Source organism: Cetorhinus maximus, chromosome 19, assembly GCF_964194155.1.
Source record: "Cetorhinus maximus chromosome 19, sCetMax3.hap1.1, whole genome shotgun sequence".
Classification (NCBI taxonomy): Eukaryota; Metazoa; Chordata; class Chondrichthyes; order Lamniformes; family Cetorhinidae; genus Cetorhinus; species Cetorhinus maximus.
The window spans coordinates 87464553-87490656 of NC_135897.1; the positions used below are offsets into that span (position 1 = coordinate 87464553).

The following is a 26104-nucleotide window of genomic DNA, read 5'->3' on the forward strand; positions in this document are numbered from 1 at the left end:
TCAGCTGTTTCTTGATATCACATGGAATTAATCGAATTGACTGAATACTGGCATCTGTGATGCTGGGGACCTTCAGTGGAGGCTGAGATGGATCATCTACTCGGCACTTCTGGCTGAAGGTTGTAGCAAATGCTTCAGCCTTATCTTTTGCACTGATGTGCTGGGCTCCCTCATCATTGGGGATGTGGATATTTGTGGAGCCTCCTCCTCCGGAGGGTTGTTTAATTGACCACCACCATTCACAACTGGATGTGGCAGGACTGCAGAGCTTAGATCTGATCTGTTCATTGTGGAATTGCTTAACTCTGCCTATCGTTTGCTGCTTATGCTGTTTGGCACACAAGTAGTCCTGTTTTATAGCTTCACAGGTTGACACCTCATTTTTAGGTATGCCTGGTGCTGCTCTTGGCATGTCCTTGGTCCTGGCTTGGTGGTGATGGTAGAGTGGGGGATATGCTGGGCCATGAGGTTACAGATTGTGTTCGAGTACAATTCTGCTGCTGCTGATGGCCCACAGCACCTCATGGATGCCCAGTCTTGAGTTGCTAGATCTGTTCAAAATCTATCCCATTTAGCACAGTGGTAGTGCCACAAAACACGATGGAGGATATCTTCAATGTGAAGATGGGACTTTGTCTCCACAAGGACTGTGCGGTGGTCACTCCTACCGATACTGTCATGGACAGATGCATCTGTGGTAGATAGGTTGGTGAGACTCTGGTCAAGTATGTTTTTCCCTCTTGTTGGTTCCATCATCACCTGCAACAGACTCAGTCTAGCAGCTATGTCCTTTAGGACTCAGCCAGCTCGGTCAGTAGTGGTGCTTCCAGTACATGTCATTGCTACGTATATTAATACACAGGGCCCTGTTATTTGCAGACAGAAAGAACATGTACAAACATTGTGCTTGTTTCAGCTAAACAAAATAAGTGATAGCTATTCGCTGGTTCATTCCTCAGGGCAATGGCTTGACCAATCCGAGTCAAGCTGCCTGGTTTAGAATTTCAAGCAATGCTTGGCAGTTAACTGTCACTCACCATTAACTGGTGCGTTCTCAATCGCAACGCCTCTACCAATCAGACTCCACTTGCCAACCAATCAGCACTCGCCTCTCATAAAGTATAAAGTTGTTGCTTCCCCTGACATTGGTACTCTTGCGATTGTTCAGGTGAGTGCAAGACAAAAAACTTCAGCAAAATGTCTTTCTTCAGCAGTACTCAAGATCTGTACTACCAAACGACTATTTATCTATTTAAAAAATCAAATAAGTAATGCTGAACATTTAGGACGTGTGCATTCAAGATGAATATCATCATTTTGCGTATTGTGGCTAATTCTAGGTAGTGTACAAAAGAAAGAAAGACTTGCATTTATACAGTGCCTTTCGCGGCTACCAGATGTCCCAAAGCGCTTTATGGTCAATTGGCAAAAGAACCAAAGGAAATGAGGGGAATGTTTTTGCACAGCGTGTTGTTATGATCTAGTATATATTGCCTGAAAGGAAGGTGGAGCAAATTTAATAGGGAATTTGATAAATACTCGAAAGGGGATACAATGCGAGGTATTGGGAAAGAGCAGAGAGAGTGGGACTAATTGAGAGCTTTCAAAAAGCTGGCATAGGTTCAATGGGCCGAATAGCATCGTAAAATTCTATGAATATCCCCCTTCCCAGCATTCACAGCTGTAGAAGTTGGCAGCTGAGGCTAGTGTATCGCTCTTGAAATGCTGCAATATTGTAAAAGGACAGTGAATGCTGATAGAAGTGCCTTCTCTACGTAAGGGTAGAAAGAATGAGCAGAATTTTAAAACAGTGGCAGAGATACTGAGCTGGCATTACACAATCGTCCAGCCTTCAAGAAGAAGGCTGTATCCATCACTGTCAGCATTGGTGATGACTATGCCGTGACACTTGGTAGCACGCATACTGATCGTTGCTGTGCTGTTTACAGCTGCAGTGTGTTACAGATTAGGAGCATTCCAGACATACTTCTTAATCAGGCCAGTGGGACTGCCTCAAATTCTCTGGGGTGGACGTAATACTTAAGCCTTGGTGAGTCTCCCAGCAGCCGGCTACATGTTTGTGTGTGCACTGGCAGGAGCATATTTTTAAACTTGGGCTTCACAAATTCTTCCATGGCCTCCCTCTAGTCTGGTTATGCAGCTCCTCCAGCCCCATGACCTAGTTCCCATCCTCCACTCTTCTGAATCCAGGCTACTTCCCAGACCTCCATTTTACCATCAGTAACAGACATCCTCCACCATTTCACTGTTTTCCCCCCCCCCACCCCACCCCACCTACTCAACCCCTGCAATCCTGCATAAGAAATAGGGGCAGAAGTAGGCCATTTGGCCCCTCTGCCATTCTATAAGATCATGGTTGATCTGATTGTAGCTTTCACTCTACTTTCCTGCATGCCCTTCACTCCCTTCCAATCAGAAATCTGTCGAGCTCAGCCTTGAATGTATTCAACAACTCAGCCTCCACTGCTCTCTGTGGAAGAGAATTCCAAAGACCAACGACCCCCTGAGGGGAAAAAAAAATCTCTCCATCCCAGTCTTATATGGGAGACCCCTTATTTTTAAACTGTGTCCCCTAATTCTAGATTCGCAGATACATCCACGCGGCATCTACCCCATCAGAATCTTATAAGTTTCAATAAGATCACCTCTCATTCTTCTAAACTCCATTAAGTATAAGTCCAACCTGCTCAAACTTTCCTCATAAGACAACCTCTTCATCCCAGGAATCAACCTAGTGAAACTTCTCTCAACTGCTTTCACTGCTTAAACAAGGAAACTAAAACTGTACATAGTACTCCAGGTCTTCAGGAAGTCATACAACTCAAAGTGTTAACTCTGTTCCTCTCTCCACAGATGCTACCAGACCTGCTGAGTTTCTCCAGCATTTTCTGTTTTTAGTTCTGCAGTCTCTCTCCATTGAAATAACATACTGTTTTTCTATTCTTGCCAAAATGGACAACCTCACATTATACTCTGTCTGCAAAATTTTGCCCATTCATCTCACATATCGATATCTCTTTGCAGACTCTTTGCACCCTCCTCATAACTTGCTTTCCTACCTACATTTGTATCTTCAGCAAATATGGCGACAATACAATTGGCCCATTCATCTAAGTCATTCATCTAGGTTGTAAATAGTTGAGACACCAGCACTGGTCCCTGTGGCACTCCACTAGTTACAGTTTGCCAGCCTTAAAATGATGCATTTTTCCTGACTCTCTGTTTTCTGTTAGTTAGCCAACCCTCTGTCCTTGCTAATATATCACCCCCAACACCATGAGCTCTTATCTTGTGCAGTAACCTTTTTGTACTGCAGCTTATCGGATGCCTTTTGGAAATCCAAGTACACGACATCTCTTGGTTCTCCTTTATGCACCCTGCTTGTTACATCGTCAAAGAGCACGAATAAACTTGTTAAACACGATTTCCCTTTCACAAGACCATGTTGACCCTGCCTGATACAGTGGTATTTTCTGAATGTCCTGCTACTATTTCCTCAATGAGGGATTCTAGCATTTCCCAGTGACAGATGTTAGGTTAACTGGTTTCCTGCTTTCTGTCACCCTCTTTTGAATAGAGGTGTTACATTTGTGGTTTTCCAATTCATTGGGACCTTTGCAGAATGTAGGGAATTTGGGAAGATTACATTTGTCATTTCTGCAGCCACTTCTTTTAAGACCCTAGGATGTAGGCAATCAGGTCCAGGGGACTTGGCAAGCTTTAGCTCCATTAGTTTCCCCAGTATTCTTTCTCTAGTGATGGGGATTTTTTTTTTTTCTTTAATTTCCTTCCTTTTGCCTCCTGATTTTCTACTATTCTTGGGATGCATTTTGTGTCCTCTACTTAGAAGACGGATTAAAATACTTGTTCAAAGTCTCTGCTGTTTCCTTCTTTCTAATTATTAATTTCCCAGTCTCATCCTCTAAGGGACGAATGTTTACTTTAGCCAACCTGTTTCTTTTTATATGCTTGGGGAAGCTTTTACTGTGTGTTTTTATATTTCTTGTTGGTTTTGTCTCAAATTCTAATTTTATCCCCTCTTTATTATGTCGTTAGTCATTCCTTGCTGGTTTCTAAAAATTCCTAATCTCTTGGCCTACCACTGATCTTTGCCTTTTCTTTCAATTTGATACCATCCTTAACTTCCTTATTTAGCCATGGATCGTGCATCCTTCGCACAGTCTTTCTCAGTGGAATATATCTTACACCCATCCAGCTCCTGCACTCTGGAATTCTATCCCTAGACACCTTTGCCTTGCTGTGCCCTTCCCTCACTCCTCCCATCTTTTGCTCATCCCCAAACCCATCGGTCTTGCTGCATCCCTCTTTCCCCTCCACCACACTTCCCCAACCACCATTAAAAACCCTCCTCTGGAGCTCATTCTTTGACAGGATATTCAGTGACGAATGGGTCCCAGGCCAGAGGCTGATGTATGAAACAAGACTCAAATCCTTTTCTTGATAGCTCATTTATTTACAGAATGCAGCATTACATACGCCTGTGTCCTATCTCCTAACCCAGTGTCTCAGCAGTCCCTTTTTATACTCTTTTTTTTGAGAAAACAAAAATTCAATAAACTAAACAATAACTCAAGGCCCCTGTAACTAAACAGGCCCTTTTTATATGTGCTCAAGATGCTTATTCAATACATCAATCAGTTTAGCCTTAACAATACAATTTTTAAAAATGCTCATTCTTGGCACTGGGCACCACTGGCTAGGTCAACATTTATTTATTGCCCATCCCTAATTGCCCTTGCTAGGCTTGCTAGGCCATTAGAAACAGCATTTAATAGTCAACCACATTTGCTGTGGATCTGGAGTCACATGTAAGAATGGCAGATTTCCTTTCCTAAAGGGCATCAGTGAACCAGACGCACGGTCATCATTCGACTTTAACTCCAGATTTTTTTTATTGAATTCAAATTTCACCTTCTGCGATGATGAGATTCTAACCGAGGTTCCCACAGCATTTCCCTGGGTCTTTGGATTACCAGTCCAGTGACAATACCACTCCGTCACCGCCTCCCCATAACATAACATTAACATTCAGGCCATCTCCCTCCACTCCTCATGCAGCACCCCCATCACCTGGCTGTTGATACCTCAGCATGCATTCAGGCCCAATCCTGGGGACTTGTTGCGCCTGTTCCCTCTGTTTCCGCTAGTAATCCTGACTCCAGTGCTCCACTCGCAGGTCCAAGTTTTTTTGTGTGGGTACAATAAACTTGGCTTGCATTAAGCAATTCAGATTAGGGTAGGCAGTGAGCACTTGATTTTTTTTTTGCCCCAGAAGGCAGCATCTCCCTCGCAAATTTTCTTCCACCTGTATTTTAACGTCAACCAATCCTCTGCACCCAACAACCCACCCCCCCCAACAACCTTCTCCAACCTTTGTTGCTCCATGTAGGGGGTGTGGCTTTACAACAGCTAATGGTCAATCGGTACCTCAGCCCAAGTCGTCAATTTGAATGCATCAACCCAAGTAATGGTCAATGGAATAAATAACAACAACTTGCATTCATATAGCACCTTCATTCTGGTAAAATGTCCCAAGGCGCTTTCACAGGAGCATTATCAAACAAAAGTGAGTGCTGAACCACAAAAAGGAGATTTTAGGGAAGGTGATCAAAAATTTCATCAAAAAGGCAGCTATTCAGGAACATCTTAAAGCAGGAGCGAGGGAGATGGGGCGTTTCAAGGAGGGAATATCAGAGCTTAGAGTCTAGGAGGCTGAAAGCATGGCCATCAATGGTCAGGCAATTAAATTCAGGGATGTGCAAAAGGCCTGAATTGGAGGAACTCAAGAGACACAACAGAGAACTGGAGTTTACAGAGATAGTGAAGGGGCAAGGCCATAGATGGATTTGATGGGGGTTGGAATATGAAAGAGTGTACGTAATGCTGCAGCTATGCAGAGCCTTGGCCAGACCCAGTTTGGAATTCAGTATTTCATTCTGGGCACCTCGCATCAGGAAGGATGTGTTTTTCTTGGAGGGAGTGCAGCGCAGATTCACTAGAAGTGATTTGAGGCCTTAGAAGGTGATGTCTTAAGGACAGGTTGCATAGGCTGGTATTGTATTCCCTTGAGTATAGAAGAATAATGGCTGATCAGATTGAGGCGTTTAAAATGTCAAAATGATTCAGTGGGGTAAAGGCAGGGAAACTATTTCCTCTGATGGGAAGAACAAGGGGACATAATCTTAAAATTAGAACTAGGCCATTCAGGAGAGAAATCCTGAAGAATATTTCTTCACACAAAAGGGGAAGTGGAAATTTGGAATTCTCTCCCCAGAACATTGTGGATGCTGGGGGACAAGTGAAGTTTCTGAGTTTGATGTGACTTTGTTGGTTTAAAGTCTCAAGATGATACAGAACAGTGGTAGGTGAGTGGCATTAATACACAGATTGATTATAATCTAATTGAATGGCGAAATAGGATTTGAATGGCCTAACTCCTGTTCCTATGATCTGATGTTATTATGGGATGTGTCAGCTTGATTCAGTGGAAGGACGCTCACCCCTCTGATTCAAACCCCAATCCAGAGACTTCGGTGAAGGGCTGTGGATCTGCTTGATCCCACGGACACTATTGGAATGAGAACAGGAAAGTTTACCTTCCTTTTCCCGCTCCCCTCACCCCTGCCCCCCCACTGGTGACCTGGTCAATATTTATCCTTCTTCCAACGCCAACAAAATAGGTTAGTGTGGTCACTTGCCTTATTCCTGTTACTGAAACCTTGAGCAATTTGGCTGCTCTGTTTCCTGCATTACAACAATGGTGACTACACTTCACAAGTGCTTCATTAGCTGTGAAGTGCTTTGAAGCTGTGAAAGGTGCTGTAAGATACAAGTTCTTTATTTGATCATCTCAGCCTAAGCTGATATTAGTGTCACTGTAACATCTTAACACACACAGTTTCCCGAACACATTATGGGATAGCGATCAGGGACCCAGGTTGATCTGATGTTTTCCTGCCCCCTACCCTAAGATCATTGCGGTCAGGTAATAGTGCATCAACTGTCACATCACCACTGACCGGGAATAGAGCTTGGGGCCTCGACTATTTTTAAGCCTGTCTGCCTCAGGCGATGTACCTAACCACTGAGCCTATGGGAGACCTTTGATCCTTGAACTTTTAACCCGAGGAACTGGATCTTAAGAATAGAACAGATGTACCCATCGGCACAATGGAATAAGCCAGTTAAAAACAAGCTGCAAGCTGGCCTTGAAAGATTGAAAGCAGCATCACCCCAAAAAAGTATCTTCACAAGCAGCCCAAGGCTGTAAACAAATAATGAAATATCACAACGACACATCAGAACACCCAAAACTATCAAATACCCTGAGTTGGTCATTGCTAGGCATTACTGTGGGCATCTCCAGATATTTGATCACAAAATTCCAGGCTGACACTTCAGCGTATTGCCAAAGGAGTGCTGCACTGTCAGAGGTGCCATCTTTCAGATGATGCCTTAACCTTCGGCCCTGTCTGCCCTCTTGGTCAAGCATGATGATCCCATGGCACTATCTCGAAGGAGAACAACTGAGTTATTCCAAACGTCCTGGCCAACATTCACCCTTCAATCAATAGCACAGAAACAGATTATCTGGTCATTATCATGTTGTGGGAGCTTGCTGTGCGCAAATTGGCTGCTGCATGACGACACTTGAAAAGTACTTCATAGCTCCAAATCTGCCGTCATCACCTCTCTGAAAAAAAACAACCTTGACCCCACTCTTCTTGCAAACTACCCCATCATCTCCAACCTCCCTTTCATCTTCAAATTCTTTGGATGTGTTGTCACCTCCCAAATCCATGCACGTATTCCCCAGAACTTCATGTTTGAATCCTTCCAATTACGTTTGCGCCCCGGCCATGGTACTGAAAGGCTCTTATTAAACTCTCAAATGACAACCTATGTGACTGTTACAAAGGTAAACTCTCCCTCCTTGTCCTTTCTGACCTGTTTTTTAGCCTTATATATGGTTGGTCACACCATCCTGCTCCAAGGCCTGTCCACTGTCACCAGCTAGGTGGGACTACACTCATCTGGTTCCATTCTTGTCTATCCAGTTGTAGTGAGAGAATCACCTGCTTCTCTTCCAACGACACCCAGCTCTGCCTCACCACCATCTCTTGACTCCTCCACTATTGCTAAATCATCAGGTTCTTCATCCAATACTGGATGAGCAGAAATTTCCTCCAGCTAAATATTCAGAAGACTGAAGCCATTGGTTTCAGTCCTTGCCACAAACTTGATGCTCTAGGCACTGGCTTTATATCTCTGTAACTGTCTGAGGCTGAACCAGATTGTTTGCTGCGTTAGTATTGTATTTGACCCTGAGATGAGCTTCTGTGCCATCATGAAGGTCGCTTATTTCCACCTCCATAACATCATCGGACTCTACCCTGCCGCAGTTCTTTGCCGTCTTTGCTGCCTCATCCATGCCTTTGTTACCTCTAGACTTGACTATTCCAATACACTTCTGAACAGCATCCCACATTACACCTTGTGTAAACTCGAGAGAATCCAGAACTCTGCTACCCTTGTCTTTACTTGTACCAAGCCCCTATCACTTGTCACTCCTATGGTCGCAGACCTTCATTCTCTCCCAGCTGAGCAATACCTCGATTTTTAAAATCCTCGTCCTTGTATTCAAATCCCTCCATGGCCTTGCCTCTGCCCCCTCTTTCTGTAATCCCCTGTTGCCCTAAAAGCCTCCAAAATCTCTGTTCTCCTGAAATTCTGGCCTCTGGAACATTCCACAATGTTCCACAATTGGTGGCCCTTCCTTCAGCTGTCTAGACCCTAAACTCTGGAATTTTGTCCCACACCTCTCCATCTCCCTCTCCCCCTTTAAGATATCATTTAAACCTCCCTGTTTGGCCAAGCTTTTACTGTCCTCATATCTCCTTATGTGGCTCGAGGTCAAATTTTGTCTGGTAAAGCTCCTACAAAGCGCCTTGGCATGTTTCACTGTATTAATGATGCTATAGGATGCTGTTGTTGTAAAGTGCTTTGGGATGACCTGACATCGTGAAAGAAGCAATATGAGTGCAAATCTATCTTTCTTTGTATAACGGCCCCCACTCTTTCTACTTTAAGATATTTTGAGAGGTGTGATAAGGTGCTATATAAATGCAAGTCTTTCTTAATAATATAGTCGAATTTGAAGTATTTGATATTCAACATACAGATAACGTATAGATACACCCCTCCATCATTTTCACATGGTCCATCTCTGACACTTCCCTTCCCTTCCTTGACCTCTCTGTCTCAATTTCTGGTGATAGACTGTCCACCAATATCCATTACAAGCCCCTCTCCTCACCGTCCAAGGGTCCTTTCAAGTGAAGCAGCATTTCACTTGCACTTCCCTCAATTTAGTCTACTGCATTCGCTGCTCCCAATGCGGTTTCCTCTACATTGGAGAGACCAAACGCAGACTGGGTGATCGCTTTGCAGAACACCTTCGGTCTATCCGCAAGCATGACCCAGACCTCCCTGTCGCTTGCCATTTCAACACTCCACCCTGCTCTCATGCCCACATGTCCATCCTTGGCCTGCTGCATTGTTCCAGTGAAGCTCAACGCAAACTGGAGGAACAGCACCTCATCTTCCGACTAGGCACTTTACAGCCTTCCGGACTGAATATTGAGTTCAACAATTTTAGATCATGAACTCTCTCCTCCATCCCCACCCCCTTTCCGATTCCGCCCCCCCCACCCCACTTTTTTTCCCAATAATTTATATAGATCTTTCTTTTCCCACCTATTTCCATTATTTTTAAATGTATTTCCATCCATTGTTTTATCTCTACCTTTTAGCCTTTTTCGATTCCTTCACCCCACCCCACCCCCACTAGGGCTATCTGTGCCTTGCTTGTCCTGCTTTCTACCCTTAATTAGCACATTCCTTAGATAATATCACCACCTTCAACACCTCTTTGTCCTTTTGTCCGTGACATCTTTTGGTTATCTCCACCTATCACTGGCCCTCTATCCAGCTCTACTTGTCTCACCCCTCCTTAAACCAGCTTATATTTCACCTCTCTTCTATTTTTACTTAGTTCTGTTGAAGGGTCATTCGGACTCGAAACGTTTACTGTGCTCCTCTCCGCAGATGCTGCCAGACCTGCTGAGTTTTTCCGGGTATTTTTGTTTTTGTTATAGATAGCGATGTCTGGAGGACCATAAAATCGTGGATAGATTTAGCAGCCAGATTTATCTGAAAGTTTGTTTGAACTCTATCGAATCAAATGTAACATGTACATGAGCTAGCTTTTCAATCAATATAGGTAACTTGGGCCTCCCTTGGAGTGGCAGCTGCCAGATCTAATTTTTTTGTGAGTTCACTCCAGGTTTTTGAAGTTACCATCAGTGTTTCCGACTTCTGCTTTTTTTGCCTTTCAACGCACAATGTTAAGTATAAGTGGCCACCATCCATTGTGTTACCAATAAAGACTGCCGGCTTGGAAGAAAATTGAAAACCCTTAGTGCCAGTGACAAATGGAAAGTCTAGTGGAAATTCCAAAAAACCTGGACTGGATACACTGTTGGATTCCTAGCCAGGGCAACCCTGTATTTTCCTTTTGTACTTGTATGTATTACTTGCAGGTGTTAACTAATGGCCTTTCCTTATCAGTAGGACACTGTTGGATAAAATGCTACAGCGCTTTTAATTTAATTCGTAGTCCTTGACCTTTATTCACGATCACCAGATCACCATGAAATCTGCAGAAATCCTCACGTCCCTTGCTTTTCCCTTCTTGCTGAAAGGGGAGGAGATGGTGTTTTAGTGGCAATGTCAGAGGCCCAGGCCAATGATCTGGAGATAGGGGTTCAAATCCCACCACGGCAGCTGGTGGAATTTAAATTTAATTAATAAAAAAACCTGGAATTGAAAGCTAATCTCACATGAAACGACCATTGATTGTCATAAAAACCCGTCTGGCTCACTAATGTCCTTTAGCAGAGGAAATCTGCCGTCCTTACCTGGTCTGGCCTACATGTGACTCCAGACCCACAGCAATGTGGTTGACTCTAAACTGCCCCCTAAAATGGCCTAGCAAGCCACTCAGTTCAAGGGCAATTGGGGACGGGCAATAATTGCTGGCCTTGCCAGTGATGCCCACATCCCATGAAAGAATTTAAAAAAAACTACTGAGGGAGGTCTTGTGGCACAATGGGTAGTGTCCCTCTGAGCCAGAAACTCCAGGTTCAAGTCCCCTTCTGAGACTTGGTGGCCAAGGAAAGTGATTGATATCAACCTGCAAGTCCTTCCAACAAGCCTATGGCAAGTCGTAAGAGCGAGAGAATGTTCTGGTCAGCCAAACTTGATGTGGGGTGGCGCCCCTCATACTATAGCTTCTGGCTTCAGACTAGCGGCCTGTTCCAGGACACGGAAGCTATGGAAAACAGACGTAAGCATGTGCTTCATCTGCTTCATGGGTCTCTAGACACGGGAAGCCTTCCGAGTCTAAATCTAAACTACTGGCATTTGAAACCCAAGCTTGTGATCAGTTATCCACTATCCAGGACAAAACAGTCTGTTTGATCGTCACCCCATCCACCATTTTAAACATCCACTCCCTGCACCACAGGCAGACAGTGGCAGCAGTGTGTACCATCTACAAGATGCACTGCAGAAACTCCCCAAGCCTCCTTCAACAGCACCTTCCAAACCCGTGACCTTTACCACCTGGAAGACCAAGGGAAGCAGTCTCATGGGAACACCACCACCTGGAAGCTCCCCTCCAAGCCACACACCATCCTGGCTTGGAAATATATCACCATTCCTTCACTGTCACTGGGTCAAAATCTTGGAACTCCTTCCCTAACAGCACTGTGGGTGTACCTCAGTGAACCACTGCGGCGGTTCAAGGCAATGGCTCACCACCACCTTCTCAAGGGCAATTAGGGGTGTGTAACAAATGGTGGCTTTGCCAGTGACACTCACCTCCAGCCGCAGTGAAGGAACAATGATGTATTTCCAAGTCAGGATGGTCTGGGACTTGGAGAGGGGCATTTGGAGGTGATGGTGTCCACATGCGCCTGCTTTGCTTATTCGTTAGGTGATAGAGGCCGTGGGTTTGGAAGATGCTCTTAAAGAACCCTACACAAGTTGCTGCGGTCCACCTTGTAGATGGCACTGCTGCCACTGTGCACTGGCAGTGGATGGAGTGAATGGTAAAGTGGCCAGTGGATGGGATGCTGATTAACGGGCTGTTTTTGTCTTGGATCGTGTTGAGCTTCTTGAGTGTTGTCAGAGCGGCACTCATCCAGGCAAGTGGGTGTTGACTGAACAGGTTTCTTGTTAAGTTTTCTCTTTCCCTTTTTTGACCAACGCTTCATTTAGAAATAATGGGTGTGCTTTTGCCTTCCAGGTGAAGAAAAGTGGAATATTACAGACTGTCACTCAGGAGGAAAAAAAGAGGCAGGAGGTACATTTCATTCCTTACTTAAAAGAAACTGTGGTCGGATTCTGACGTCCTGTGAGATCACTGGTGAAGGGAAGGTTGCGAGGTATTATGATTGCTGGTTTAAGGGGCTATATAATGCTTTTTAAAATTCATTAGTGGGATGTGGGAATCAATGGCTAGGCCAGCATTTATTGCCCACCCCTAATTGCCCTTGAGAAGGTGGTGGTGAGCAGGCTTTTTGAACCGCTGCAGTCCATGTGCTCTAAGTACACCTACAGTGCTCTTAGGGAGAGTGTTTTAGGATTTTGACCCAGCGCCAGTGAAAGAACAGTGATATATTTCCAAGTCAGGATGTTAAGTGACTTGGAGGGGAACTTCCAGGTGGTGGTGTTCCCATCTATGTGCTGCCTTTGTATTTCTAGATGGTAGCAATTGTGGGTTTGGAAGGTGCTGTCTAAGGAGCCTTGGTGAGTTCCTGCAGTGCATCTTGTAGATGGTACACACTGCTGCTACTGTGCGTCAGTGGTGGAGGGAGTGAATGTTTGTGGATGGGGTGCCAATCAAGCTGGTTGCTTTGTCCTGAATGGTGTTGAGCTTCTTGAGTGTTATTAGAGCTGCACTCATCCTGGCAAGTGGAGAGTATTTCATCACACTCCTGACTTGTGCCTTGTGGATGGTGGGCACGCTTTGGGGAGTGAGGGTGTGAGCTACTAGCCGCAGAATTCCTAGCCTCTGATCTGTTCTTGTAGCCACAGTATTTATATGACTAGTCCAATTCAGTTTCTGGTCAATGGCAACCCCCTGGGTGGTGTTACTGGGGGATTCAGCGCTGGTATTGCCATTGAATGTCAAGGGCGATGGTTAGATTCTCTTTTGTTGGAGTTGTAGACTATGAGAAGCTGCGTCACCTTATCTGCAACAGTAGAGCCTGAGGCTTGGTCTGTACTTGAGTGGGAAGAATTCAAATAATCAATGGAAACAATATTTCATTGAAAGAGTGATCAATCCATGGAACTGATCCCCACGTGGAAGTAGATGGTGCTGATCCATTCATTTATAAATTAGATTGATTCCTCCCTGAAAATAACATTTTGTGGTATGGTTTATGAGTACTTAAAGACATGGCATGTGATAAGTGATAAGTGCTTGGAAGGAACTAGATGACTTTGGACCTATGGTTCCTCAAGCTCTCCTCCGCTTGGGGTTCCCTCCCTGCAGTTCTGAGTTTGCTGAAGGTTGATTGATAAGAGATTAATTGCCATCAAGAGTCAAGAACCCAATTATCACTATATATCCATGACAACCAGGAAGGTAAACTAGATGGATCTTTTCATTTAGCCTAAGTTCCAATAATGCTTCATGTAAACAATCTGACAGAACTATTTCCTTTCCTTATATACGATTCAGGGAATATTTTAGCATCATTCTGTGCTGCAAACTATTTATTAAACCAGAGCCGCTAGGAACGTAAACCAGAACAGTTGGCTACAGTGTTCTGTGTATATTATGGTTTATGCTTCTGGGCCCAGATTGAATTCCCCTTATTTTGACTGCAGTTATAAAGGGAAGTGATACTGTGGGGAAAGTGCTTTCAGTTGAAGACACTCTCACTTCCACACCATCTCTCCCTCTGCAACCAAAGGAGAGAAAATATTTTGGTGCTCGAAGGTCGGCCTTATCAAATCATGGGTCCATAATTTTGATCGCGTTCGACATCCCTGTACCTCGATCAGTAAACACATTACAGTGTTTAGCATTAATCTGCGCAGACCAGGATATCCCTGCTTGGTGCTGAATTGGAAGATCTCATACGGGTAGCAATTGGGATCCTATAATTGGCCCTTGGCTACAGCGGGGAGAACACATCTGTCTTTAAGACAAAGGTGTAGGATCAGGTGACTGGCAGTATTTAAAGATTGAAACTCTAGTATTTATCCAACACAAGCCATTGTCATACTACGGCCCATCCTCAGTCCTGAGTTCAGATTTTAACCTAATACATCTGGTGGGACTAGGTAATTGGCAGTAATGTTGGACTTGGTGTAAAATGGGTATCTGACCAAAGCCAGAAGTGCCAGTTTTTAAAATGATCAAATGAGTTGGAAGGTAGGTGGAGAGAAACTAATTTCTCTGGTAGGGGAGTCCAGAAAAAGGGGCCATAGCCTTAAAATTAGAGCTAGCACATGCAGTGATGATATCAGAAAAGCAATTCTTAGCAGAACGGGTAGTGGAAATCTGGAACTTTCTCTCTCATAAAGCTGTTGTTGATGGGGGCTAAGTCAGTTGAAAATTTTTGAGATCGATAGATTTTTGTTCAGCAAGGGTATCAAGGGTTATGGAACCAAGGCAGACAAATGGACTTAAGATACAAGTCAACCATGATCTAATGAATGACAGAGCAGGCTCGAGAGGCTGTGTGGTTTCCTCCTGTCCCTATGGAGGGTAAAGGATGGGATGATGGGTAGGAAGACATTGGAGAAATGGAGCTCTGACTCTTCATCGTTCTTTCTGTGAACTGTGAACTTTGTCCTTGTCAACAGGCTATTTTTGAAGTGATTTCATCGGAACACTCCTACATGCTGAGCCTCGAAATACTCATCCGCATGTTTAAGAATTCAGAAGCACTGAACTTAACCATGACCAAAACTGAGAGGCATCATCTGTTTTCCAACATCGTTGATGTCCACAAGTCCAGTAACAAGTGAGTTGCACTTATTGTAGCATTCAGTTGCTTGTCTTTTTGGTTGTACCTGTTCTGTTCACTTTGGTCCATTCTGTTGTTCATCTCCCTGAGGTGCAGGAATGTTGGACCATCGTCTGTGGGTGAGGGGGTAAACTGTACAGTTGATGAACTGTGAAGTAACCTGGCACTTTAATGTTTGCTGAAGGATTTATGATAGTCACATTGGAATTCGAGTAGACCATTATAGGAGCAGGAAAAAGTAAATTGGGATGAAAAAAGGGCAAGCTGCCATGGTTAACAAAAATGGCAGCTTTCTCCCATTTCTCCATATACTTTAATAGTCTGAACATTACTTAATAACAGTAGTAAAACCTCCCAAGACGCTTCACAGATTGTTGCCAAACATAACGGAAATATTAACACAGGTGGCCAACAACTTGTTTGGGTTTTAAGGAATGTCTTAAAGGAGGAAAGTGAGGAAGAGAGTGGCTGGGGTTTAGGGGGGGGAATTCCTGAGCTTAAGATCTAGATAGCTAAAGGCACGGCCACCAGTGTTGGAGCGATTAAAATCCGGAATGCACTGAAGGCCCGAGTTGGAGGAGCAGAGATATCTCGTAGGGCTGGAGGAGGTTACAGAGGCAGTCCCAGCATTGACGTTTGGGAATGTTGGCTATTGAAATCTGCTTGTGTGTTTTGTTGAGTTTCATGTAGTTGAAGCTGTGCAATTAGAGCTCTTAACCAGACCTAGTTCATGCTTTACATCATGGAATATGTCTGAAACTTGTAATACTGTTAAAATGTAGGACATTAGCAACCCGTATTCATATCCTGCCCCATGCAGTGCAGAACCTCTCCGAGTGCTCAAAAATGTATTAAGGGGTAGAGGACACTCAGCTGGAAAGAAACATGAGAGGTAGACATCAAAGGCTCAGTTGAAGAGAATGGTCTCCAAGAGGCATTTGCAGGAAGCGATGAGAGGCATCAAGGTATAGTAGTTTTGGGAGAGAGCTCCAAAGAGTAGGGGTGCGGCGTGATGGACCATTAATAAAAGAACTGAAGTACAGGGTGGGAGATGTAGTGTACCATTGAAGGAGAAAGGGTTGCAGTTTGTATGATATTTTGGCTGAGACATGGAGTGATGAGTCTATGGAAGAATATGAGAAAAGAAGGACCTCAAAGATTGATACAGCAGCAGGAACAAGGTTGAAGGATACAAGGGAGTCTAGGGTTATGGTGGCAGGTGGTAAAATGGAGTTGAGGCCACGATCAGATCGACCATGATCTTGTTGAATGGCAGGGCAGGCTCGAGGGGCCGAATGGCCTATTTCTGCTTCTATTTCTTTTGATCTTGTGTAAGGGTGATCCAAGCTTTGCTTGAGAAAGAACTTGGGATTCACTAGAGTTTGTAAAAGGTTGGAGTGGGGAAGTTGGCAGGAAAGAATTCCAGGTATCAGTTTTTGAGATCGTGCAGATATGTCTGAGGGTTTCAATAGCAGGTGAAGAATGTTAATAATGACTCAGGTGGACAGTGTTCTGGAGATGGAAAATTATAATTTTGACTGTATGTGGTCAAGAAAAGAACTGGACATTTCCTCATGCCATTTAATCATAGCTACAATATTTAGTTTAGTATTATATAGAACATAATGCTGCTCAGAGCGGGATACTTAGTCTTATTCTGAGATTGCAAAAGTACCAGTGACACCCACATCCTGTGGAAAGAAGTTAACAAAGAACGAGGTTAATTGGTCCACTCCTTGGGGGCCTGTATGAAAAGATATCTACCCCATCTGAAGGCACCAAAGGCTCAGTTGAAGAGAATGGTCTGATAGGGTGATGGAGTAGCAGAATGCCTTGTGTCCCATTTAATTGCATCGGAGCCCCAGGTTCTGAAGGTATCGCATCTTAGAAAATTGGGCAGAGTGGAATCCATTGTCCAATATCTGCTACTGGAAAAACTGACATGTTGGCTTTCACACATTGACATCAATCCAACTGCGTTGGCCCAGTTGTGAATGTTCCAGCAGTGTTGCTCCAGGGTGAAGGAGTGTATGTTTCTGGGTGCTCGTGATGGCAGTGGTTAGTTAAGTGGGGCGTTTAGCAATCACTCTCTCTACCTTATCTGTGATGTGCTGTAGTTTTGAGAACAGGGGCGTGAGATGTCTTTGTAATTTCTTAACTTGGCTCTGTCAGCGCTATTTTACATTGGGTTTAAATTCCCCACAGATTGCCAGATATTTTCATTGTCACACATTGTGACGGGGGAGGGAAAAATGAGTTACACTTGACAGGAAAAAATAAAGCTAAAACAATGTCAAAATTAATAGTAATTCTTTGTAACTGATTCTTGGTAACTGTGGCAGCAAATGTGAAAGTGTGTCTTTAAGCGTGAGAGAGTTACTTTAAACAATTTGCCCTTGTAGCAAGTATAAAGTCCAGCAGGCTCTGCCTGGAAGACAACAGGGATTTATTTGCCTATTATCTGCTCATTGTACTCATCAATAATCCTTTTGGCTGCAACATTGGTGTGAATAGCGTTCATTAACATTCTGGTGCTGGTCTTACAATGTTTCCCTTGTACTTGCGTCTGTGATCATGAGTGATGAATGACAATGAGGTCATCAAAAATATCCTTAATGATTACTGTGGGAAAAGGCTTCCGCCTTCAATAGGTTAAAAAGGGAAATCTTTTCGTCAAGATTCCTTGTTAAGTTCAGCTTCCAATTAACTTCACCATCCCTTTCCTCCCCCTGCAGATTTAGTTATACGTGGAGACTATATTATAGGGTTGATTTTGTGACTTCACATTTCCCCAGCAGGAAACTTTGGGATAGATCTTGACTGAGTGATAACATAACTGGATGATAGCGAGTTGGCAGACTGATTTGCATCTCTTCTAATTTTTATTTCCATTGTCATTCTTCCCATAGGAACAGGAGGAGGCCATTTAGCCCCTCAACTGTTCTGTCGTTCATCGAGATCATGCTGACCTGTATCTTTAACTCTATCTACCCCCACCTTGGGTTGCATAACCATTAACACCCTTGGCTAACAGAATTCTATCATTCTTTGTCTTGAAGTTTTAAGTTGACCCTGAGTCCCAATAGCTTTCTGGGGTAGAGTTGCAGATTTCCACCGCCTCTTATGTGAAGAAATGCCTCCTGACATCACACGTGAACTGCCTAATTTTGACAGCTCTAGTTTTAAGGTTATGCCTCCTTTTTATGTCTTGGGTAAATAGGTTCATTGGCCAACCGAACTCTAACTGCACACTTTCCTACGTTCTCGTCAATTGCTGCTTGCAATCAATAATTGGGAGAGACTGATGTAAGAATAAATAGTGATGGTTTATTGAGACATGGGGCAGAACACCAGATCATACGTGCTCACTCAGAAACCTCCAGAACTAGACTTACAGTTCTCAGTTGCCCGCGCTGTACAGTGATTTGTCAGTGCTGTCACATGATCAGTACACTTACATTATCTTAAAAGGTCAGGGTACCTTACTTTACCACGCCTGCCTTGTTCTGGAGTCTCCCACCAGAGGAAATAGTTTATCTCTCTCTCTACCCTGTCAAATCCTGTAATCATCTTCAGAAAATTCCATTTCTAAAGTTTTTTGTGTTTTCATTTGCTGTGGTTTTAATTGATTCAAAGCTGTGCAGCAGAATCATTAAAGATTTTTATAAAATCATCAAAAATTATGTAGCCTTCGCATTGTATCTTGTGGCTTTGTGTTTGATGTAACAGTTTGTTCCATAATCGGGACAGCCTGACCCAAGGACCAAAACAGCAAAGTTACCGCACGGCACCTATGTGGTTCTCTTTGCCATGGCTTTAGGGCAAGTTAATGTTCCATCGTAGGGGAGTTTGGGTGAGACTGTTTGAAAAGAGAGCACTCTTTAAAAGGGCAAGCTCAGGCTATGAACTGGAAGCCCTGACTCTTTGTTAAACCAGCACAGATTTTATTTCACTCCGATTGTGCCTGAAAAGTCTTGGTGGGTTTGGAGAGAAGCATTACTTCGGTCACTGTGTGTAGCAGCATCGCAAATGTGTTATTTCCAGCAATGTTAACAGTATTGGTCACTGATCAAAGGCAAGCAGCACCATTTCCACAGCCAAACTGACACCAGCTGACATTTGAAGCCTCGAGGGACACAATTGCCATTTTAAAAGACTGAGCTGCTGTCAGTTTTAAACCTAAGGGACGCGACAAAATACGCATTTTTGACCCAGTGGGGCTTTTCAAAAAGAGAAGCTTCAGAAGAAACCTCGCAGAAGCAAAAAATACTTAAATCATAGGAAAATACTTAAATAATAGGATAGAGGAAGTCAATAACATATATCAGGAGACCAGTGAAAAAGAAGTCCAATTTGTACAATACAAGTTCAAAGAAAGACTTTCATTTATATAGTACCATTATGACCACAGGATGTCGCAAAATGCTTTACAGTCAATGTTGTAATGTAGGAAGTGTGGCAGCCAGTTTTAACACCGCAGTCGCCCACAAGCATCAATGTGATTCTCTGTTTTTGTACTGTGGATTGAGGGATAAATATAGGCCTGGACACCAGGAATAACCCCAGTGCTCTCCTTCGAAAGAGTGCCCTGGGAACTTTTACATCCACCTGAGAGGGCATTTGGAGCCTCGGTTTAACGCCCCATCCAAAAGATAGAGAGCTCCAACAGTGTAGCACTCCCTCAATACCACATTGGAGTATCACCCTTGATTTTTGTGTTCAAATCCTTGTGGAGGATTTGAACCCACAGCCTTCTGGTTGAAAGGCAAGAGTGTTACTAACTGAGCCACAACTCTTTGGAGTGCTTCTTTACATAGAGGGTTATTGACAACTGGAATGAATGGCTGGGAGGAGATTAAGGCCCAGGAGACTAGACTCATATAGGAAACAGGCAGGTCTAGTAATGAAGATGATAAGGTTGCTTTCCAACTGGACTGAAGTGCTTTTTTAACTGAACACATTCAATGATTTTGATTTCTTCAGAATGAGGATATAGGGAGGAGGAGTCCGTTTGTGGAACCCCTAAAGCAGAATTGAGCAAGATCAGATCAGGGATCCAACCTGGGGCCTGCCTGGTCTTGAATAACACAATTTTAAATCCTGAGAAAGAATAAATGACAGAAAGCAGATTTCAAAGGATGTTACTTCTGAACAGTGTGATTTCTAGTTTTATTAACGCTGCCCCATTATGCCAGCCAACGTAAAAAGCATGCAAATGACATTGGCATGAAAACTTCTGCTGCTGATTCTCAGGCATTCTTCAGGGTTGAGGATGACTGGCTTCCACTTTGGTTTGATGGGTTTCGGAGATGGCTGATAAGTCCAGTGTGTGATCTGCAGACTCTGCCACGTGCTGGGCAGGTGGTGCTTGCAAGGTTGGCAGATGAGCTGTTCGGAGGTTTGTGTGTGCTCTCTGGCCACTTCAGAGTGCAGTTAAGGGTCAAGCACATTGATATAAATCTGGAGTCACGTATAGGTCAGGCCAGGTATGGACAGCAAGTTTCATTCCCAGATGGTTATTAGTGAACCAGGTGGGTTCTTAACAACAATATGGTAGTCATGTAGTCACTATTAACTGACTGAAGTGCTTTCTTCCAGATATTATTTAATTTAAATTAATTGTTTGCGAAGGTTACCGTTGTTTTCTATGGTGCCGTAAGATCACAGTTTCTGACCCTGATTTGCCACTTGGTGTGATCTCTACTGTGCCCTATAAGGGGGCCGAATAGCTCAGTTGGCTAGACAGCTAGTGTGTGGATCAGATTAACACCAACAGCCTGGGATTCATCTCCCCTTCCAGCTGAGGTAGACATGGGGCCTGTCTCCTCGCTCTACCTGTATTAAAACGTTAAGCACTTTGCTGTGGCTGGATGAATAAATGGCAGGTACCTGCCTTTGGGCAGAAAACTCATGAAGAAAGAACTGTGCTGCTGGTGTTTAGACGTCAAGTGAGGACAACAGGATTGGATATGTTGCACTGGGTCAAAGGTCTGCTGATCCTGATTGTGCCAAGAAAGGCTTGCATTTACATATCGCTTTTCACAATCTCAGGACATCCCAGAGCACTTTATGTTCAATGAAGTGTAGTCACTGTTGAAAAGTAGGAAATGCAGCAGCCAATTGGTGAGCAGCAAGCTCCCACAAACAGCAATGTGATAATGACCAGATAATCTGTTTTATTAAAGTTGGTCAAGAGATAATTACTGGCCAAGAGACCGGGGAAAACTCCTGTTTCTTCTTCAAAATGGTTCCGTGGAACCGGTTGTGAGTGCTTGAGAGGGCAGACAGGTCATCTGTTTAACCTGTAACCTCCAACAGCACAGCCCTCCCTCTTCATTGAATTAAAAGGTCAACCTTGAGTGGGACTTGACTCACAAGCATCTGACTTGAGTGCTACCCATTGAGCCACAGTTGACACCCATAGTTTGGGCTAACAACACATGAGGAACATGAGCATTTGAAGAGGTACCTGTGGAATTGTAGCCCAGAGAGGGTATTCAGGAGAGGAAGGGAGAAAATCAGGAAGAAATAATTTTAAAATAATAAATATAGCTAGAACATTCCAGATGTTATAAATCTGTTTGAAGTGAGAAATCCATTCACCTCCAACAAAGAACAGAAACTTGAGTGAGCTGAAATCCAATAAAATCAAACCCACATGAGTTTATGAGAGGCAGGTTGTACCTAATAGAAGTAAATGGGTTGCATGAGGATGACCCCGTCTGTAGATGAGACAGAGCTGCAAGGATTTTATTTGATTTGTTTTGGAAAGGACCTTCAGTGCAAAATTGACGAGTGAGTTGAACGTCCGTGGGATTCAAAATTGAATTATTAATTGGATGGATTTCGGAAAGCCGAGGGAAGTTAGCAATGGGAATGTGCTAATTGAGCAGCTGGGAGCAGCTGTGCATTCTTGCCTTGTCCACGCCTCCCCCTCCCCCTCCATCTCCCAGGGCCCTGTTTTCGGACCCATTGCTCTTTATAATCACGCAGAAGAACTGGATCGAGCATACATGCCAGAAACAATCCATTTGGCCCAACTGTTTCATGCCGGTGTTTAGGTTCTGCTGGAGCCTCCTCCCACACCTTTCATTTCAACTGATCAGAGTATCTTTGAGGTCACCCAAAACACTGCTGCCATTAACTCGCACCAAGTCCTCTTCCCTTATCACCCATGCATTCGCTGACTTACATTGGCTCCTGGTAAAGCAACGCCTTAATTTCAAAATTCTCATCCCCAAGTTCCCCATTCCCACCATTCTCTGAGGTAAGGAGGTTTCTCCTAAATTTCTTATTGGATTTATTGGTGACTATCTTATATTTTAATGGTGCCTTTGTTTGGACTCTGCCTCATAACCACCCAGTTTTTTTCAGCTCTTATAATTCAGGGACTCCAGTGGACTTTGCTTTTAGTAACCTGTGCCACAACTTTTGGTGATTTGTGTATTTGTGGTTTGAAGACAAACATACTGGGAGGGAAGAGCAAAACGTGACTTGCAATTCAACTCACCTGCTCTGAACCTCACACTTATATAAGGCCTCAGATATCATTCCTGGTGAGCGTAGCATTTTTTTATTCATTACGGGATGTGGGCTCGCTGGCTGGGCCAGCATTTATTGCCCATCCCTAATTGCCCTTGAGAAGGTGATGGTGAGCTGCCTTCTTGAACCACTGCAGTCCCATGTGGTGTAGGTACACCCACAGTAATGTTAGGGACAGAGTTCCAGGATTTTGACACAGCAACATTGAAGGAATGGTGATATATTTCCAAGCCAGGATGGTGAGTGGCTTGGAGTGGAACTTCCAGGTGGTGGTGGGTGCCCTTGTCCTTCTAGATGGTAGTGGTCGTGGATTTGGCATTTAGCCAGGATGACAGCTGACATTACATTTGTCCTCAGTAGCTTTGAGTTAGGAAGAGAGCAAAGTACAGATATTTATGAATGATTGAGAAATGAATGATATCAAAATGGATGAGAGGGTAGACAAATTTAATAAAACCTACAAATACTTAGAATCTGGGGAGAAGAATGACGAATGGGGTTTAAAATTAAGAATCGCAGGTTAAAATTAGGAAGATGAGAGTTGTTCGGAGGGCATTTATGAGTCTGGAGTCACATGTAGGCCAAACAGCAGATTCCCTTCCTTAAGGACCTTAGTGAACCAGCTGGGTTTTTTCAACAATCGGCAATAGTTTTGTGGTCACCATTAGACTTCTAATTCCAGATTTTTATTGAATTCAAATTCTACCATCTGCTGTGGGATTTAAACCCAGGTCCCCAGAGTATTACAAAAACAAAAATACCTGGAAAAACTCAGCAGGTCTGACAGCATCTACAGAGAGGAGCACAGTTAATGTTTCGAGTCCGAATGACTCTTCAACAGAACTAAGTAAAAATAGAAGAGAGGTGAAATGTAAGCTGGTTTAAGAGATAAAACAATGGATGGAAATACATTTAATAATAATGGAAGTAGGTGGGAAAAGAAAATACATTGGAGAGACCAAACGCAGACTGGGTGATCACTTTGCAGAACACCTTCGGTCTGTCCGCAAGCATTACCCAGACCTCCCTGTCGCTTGCCATTTCAACACTCCACCCTGCTCTCATGCCCACATGTCCGTCCTTGGCTTGCTGCATTGTTCCAGTGAAGCTCAATGCAAACCGGAGGAACAGCACCTCATCTTCCGACTAGGCACTTTACAGCCTTCCGGACTGAATATTGAGTTCAACAATTTTAGATCATGAACTCTCTCCTCCATCCCCACCACCTTTCTGATTCCCCCCCCTTTTTTTTCCAATAATTTATATAGATTTTTCTTTTCCCACCTACATCCATTATTTTTAAATATATTTTCATCCAAATGTTTTATCTCTACCTTTTAGCCTTTTTCGATTCCTTCACCCCACCCCCACTAGGGCTATCTGTCCCTTGCTCGTCCTGCTTTCTATCCTTAATTAGCACATTCCTCAGATAATATCACCACCTTCAGCACCTCTTTGTCCTTTTGTCTGTGACATCTTTTGGTTATCTCCACCTATCACTGGCCCTCTATCCAGCTCTACTTGTCCCACCCCCCCTTAAACCAGCTTATATTTCACCTCGCTTCTATTTTTACTTAGTTCTGTTGAAGGGTCATTCAGACTCGAAACGTTAACTGTGTTCCTCTCCGAAGATGCTTCCAGACCTGCTGAGCTTTTCCAGGTATTTTTGTTTTTGTTTTGGATTTCCAGCATCCGCAGTTTTTTGCTTTTATCCCCAGAGTATTACCCTGGGTCTCTGGATTATCAGTCCAGGGACAATATCGCTACGCCACTGCCTCCTTCCACCATTCAATATGATTAGCTGATCTGATTGTGGCCTTACAACTCCACTTTCCTGTCTGCCCCCCATAACTGTTAATTCCCTTGTCGGTCAAAAGTCCATCTCACTCAGCCTTGAATATATTCAATGACCCAGCCCCTACTGCTGACTGGGGTAAAGAATTCCAAAGGCTAACAATCCTCTGAGAGAAAAAATTACTCCTTAAGTCTATCTTAAATGGGTGACCCCTTATTTTTGAACTGTGCCTCTTAATTCCAGATTCCCCAGCAACAGTATACATGCTCCCAGCATCTATCCGTCAAGCCCCCCTCAGAATCTTAAATATTTCATTAAGATCACCTCTCGTTCTTCTAAACTCCAATGAGTATAGGCCTAATCTGCTCAACCTTTCCTCATAATAGAATTTTGTATTAAACCCATGGGCACCAGAACTGAGAAAGATGTTGCCAGTGAGAAGATGTTATAAAATTGGCTGCAGAGACAATCAGAGGGATGTTGAGAGCTGGACACTGGGTTGACCTGTTGACAATATTGGGGATTGGTTAAAGTCTGCTCTTCAAGCACAGGAAATTGGTTTCTAATCTGTTTTGATGTTCGAAGGTTCGCTATCAGTTGACTGATCCATAACTGAAATTTGATCTCCGTAAGACGAATGGATCGACAGTACCTTGATTTTTAAAATTCTCATTCTTGTTTTCAAATCAGGATTCAAGTTGAGGGTAGACCTCATTCAATCCTATAACTTTATAATATCCTCCTGTTCTGCAACCATCTGAGATCTTTGTACCCCTGCAATTCTCGCTTTCCAGTTTTCAATCCCTCAACACTTGGCTTGGAGAATCTAGAACATCGGAGCACAGTCTCAGGATAAGGGGCCAATTACCTAGGCATGAGATGAGGAGAAATTTCATCACTCAGAGGGTCGTGAATTTCTCTGCCCTAGAGGGTTGTGGATGCTCCATCGTTGAATACATTTAAGGCTGGGATAGACTGGTTTTTTGTTTCTCAGGGAATCGTGAGATATGGGGAGTGGGCAGGAAAGTGGAGTTGAAGCCCACGATCAGCCATGATTGCATTGAATAACGGAGCAGGCTTGAACAGCCATATGGTCGGCTCCTGCACCTATTTCTTATATCCTTGTGTAACCGCTCGTGAACTATGCCTTCAGCTGCCAAGGCCCTAAGCTTTGAAATTCCCTCCCCAAACCCTCCAGCCCACTACCTCGCTCCTCTTTTATGATGCTCCTTAAAACCGACTTACTTGGCTAAGCTTTCAGTCTGAGCAACAGTAGCATAGTGGTTATATTACTGGATTTGCAATCCAGTGCCTCAGGCTAATTGATTTGGAAGCTGTGTTCAAATCCCACTGCGGCAGAGAAATTTAAATTCAGTTGATAGATAAATCTATCAGTAAAGTTAACCACCAGGTTGTTGTACCAAACCTAGCTGATTCACTCATGTCCTTTTGAGGAAGGGAATCTACTGCCTTTACCCATTCTGGCTATTATTTGACTCCGGTCTCCCAGCATTAGGATTGACTCTTAACTGTCTGGATGGTTTGAGACCTCATTCCTGTAAATGAACAAAAAAGCTAATGACCTGTTCTTATCTCCTTTTGTGGCTCGGTGTTC

The 26104-nt window shown here is 43.7% G+C and overlaps 1 protein-coding gene across 1 annotated transcript in view; it reads left to right on the plus strand.

Moving 5' to 3' along the window:
• The window catches only part of LOC144694013 (rho guanine nucleotide exchange factor 26-like), a 210022-nt gene that overhangs the window by 43093 nt on the left and 140825 nt on the right, over positions 1-26104 (plus strand). The window contains exons 5-6 of the mRNA XM_078564337.1: positions 12413-12469; positions 14989-15149. Coding sequence (XP_078420463.1) covers positions 12413-12469; positions 14989-15149 — 218 coding nt within the window. The remainder of the gene's footprint in view (positions 1-12412; positions 12470-14988; positions 15150-26104) is intronic.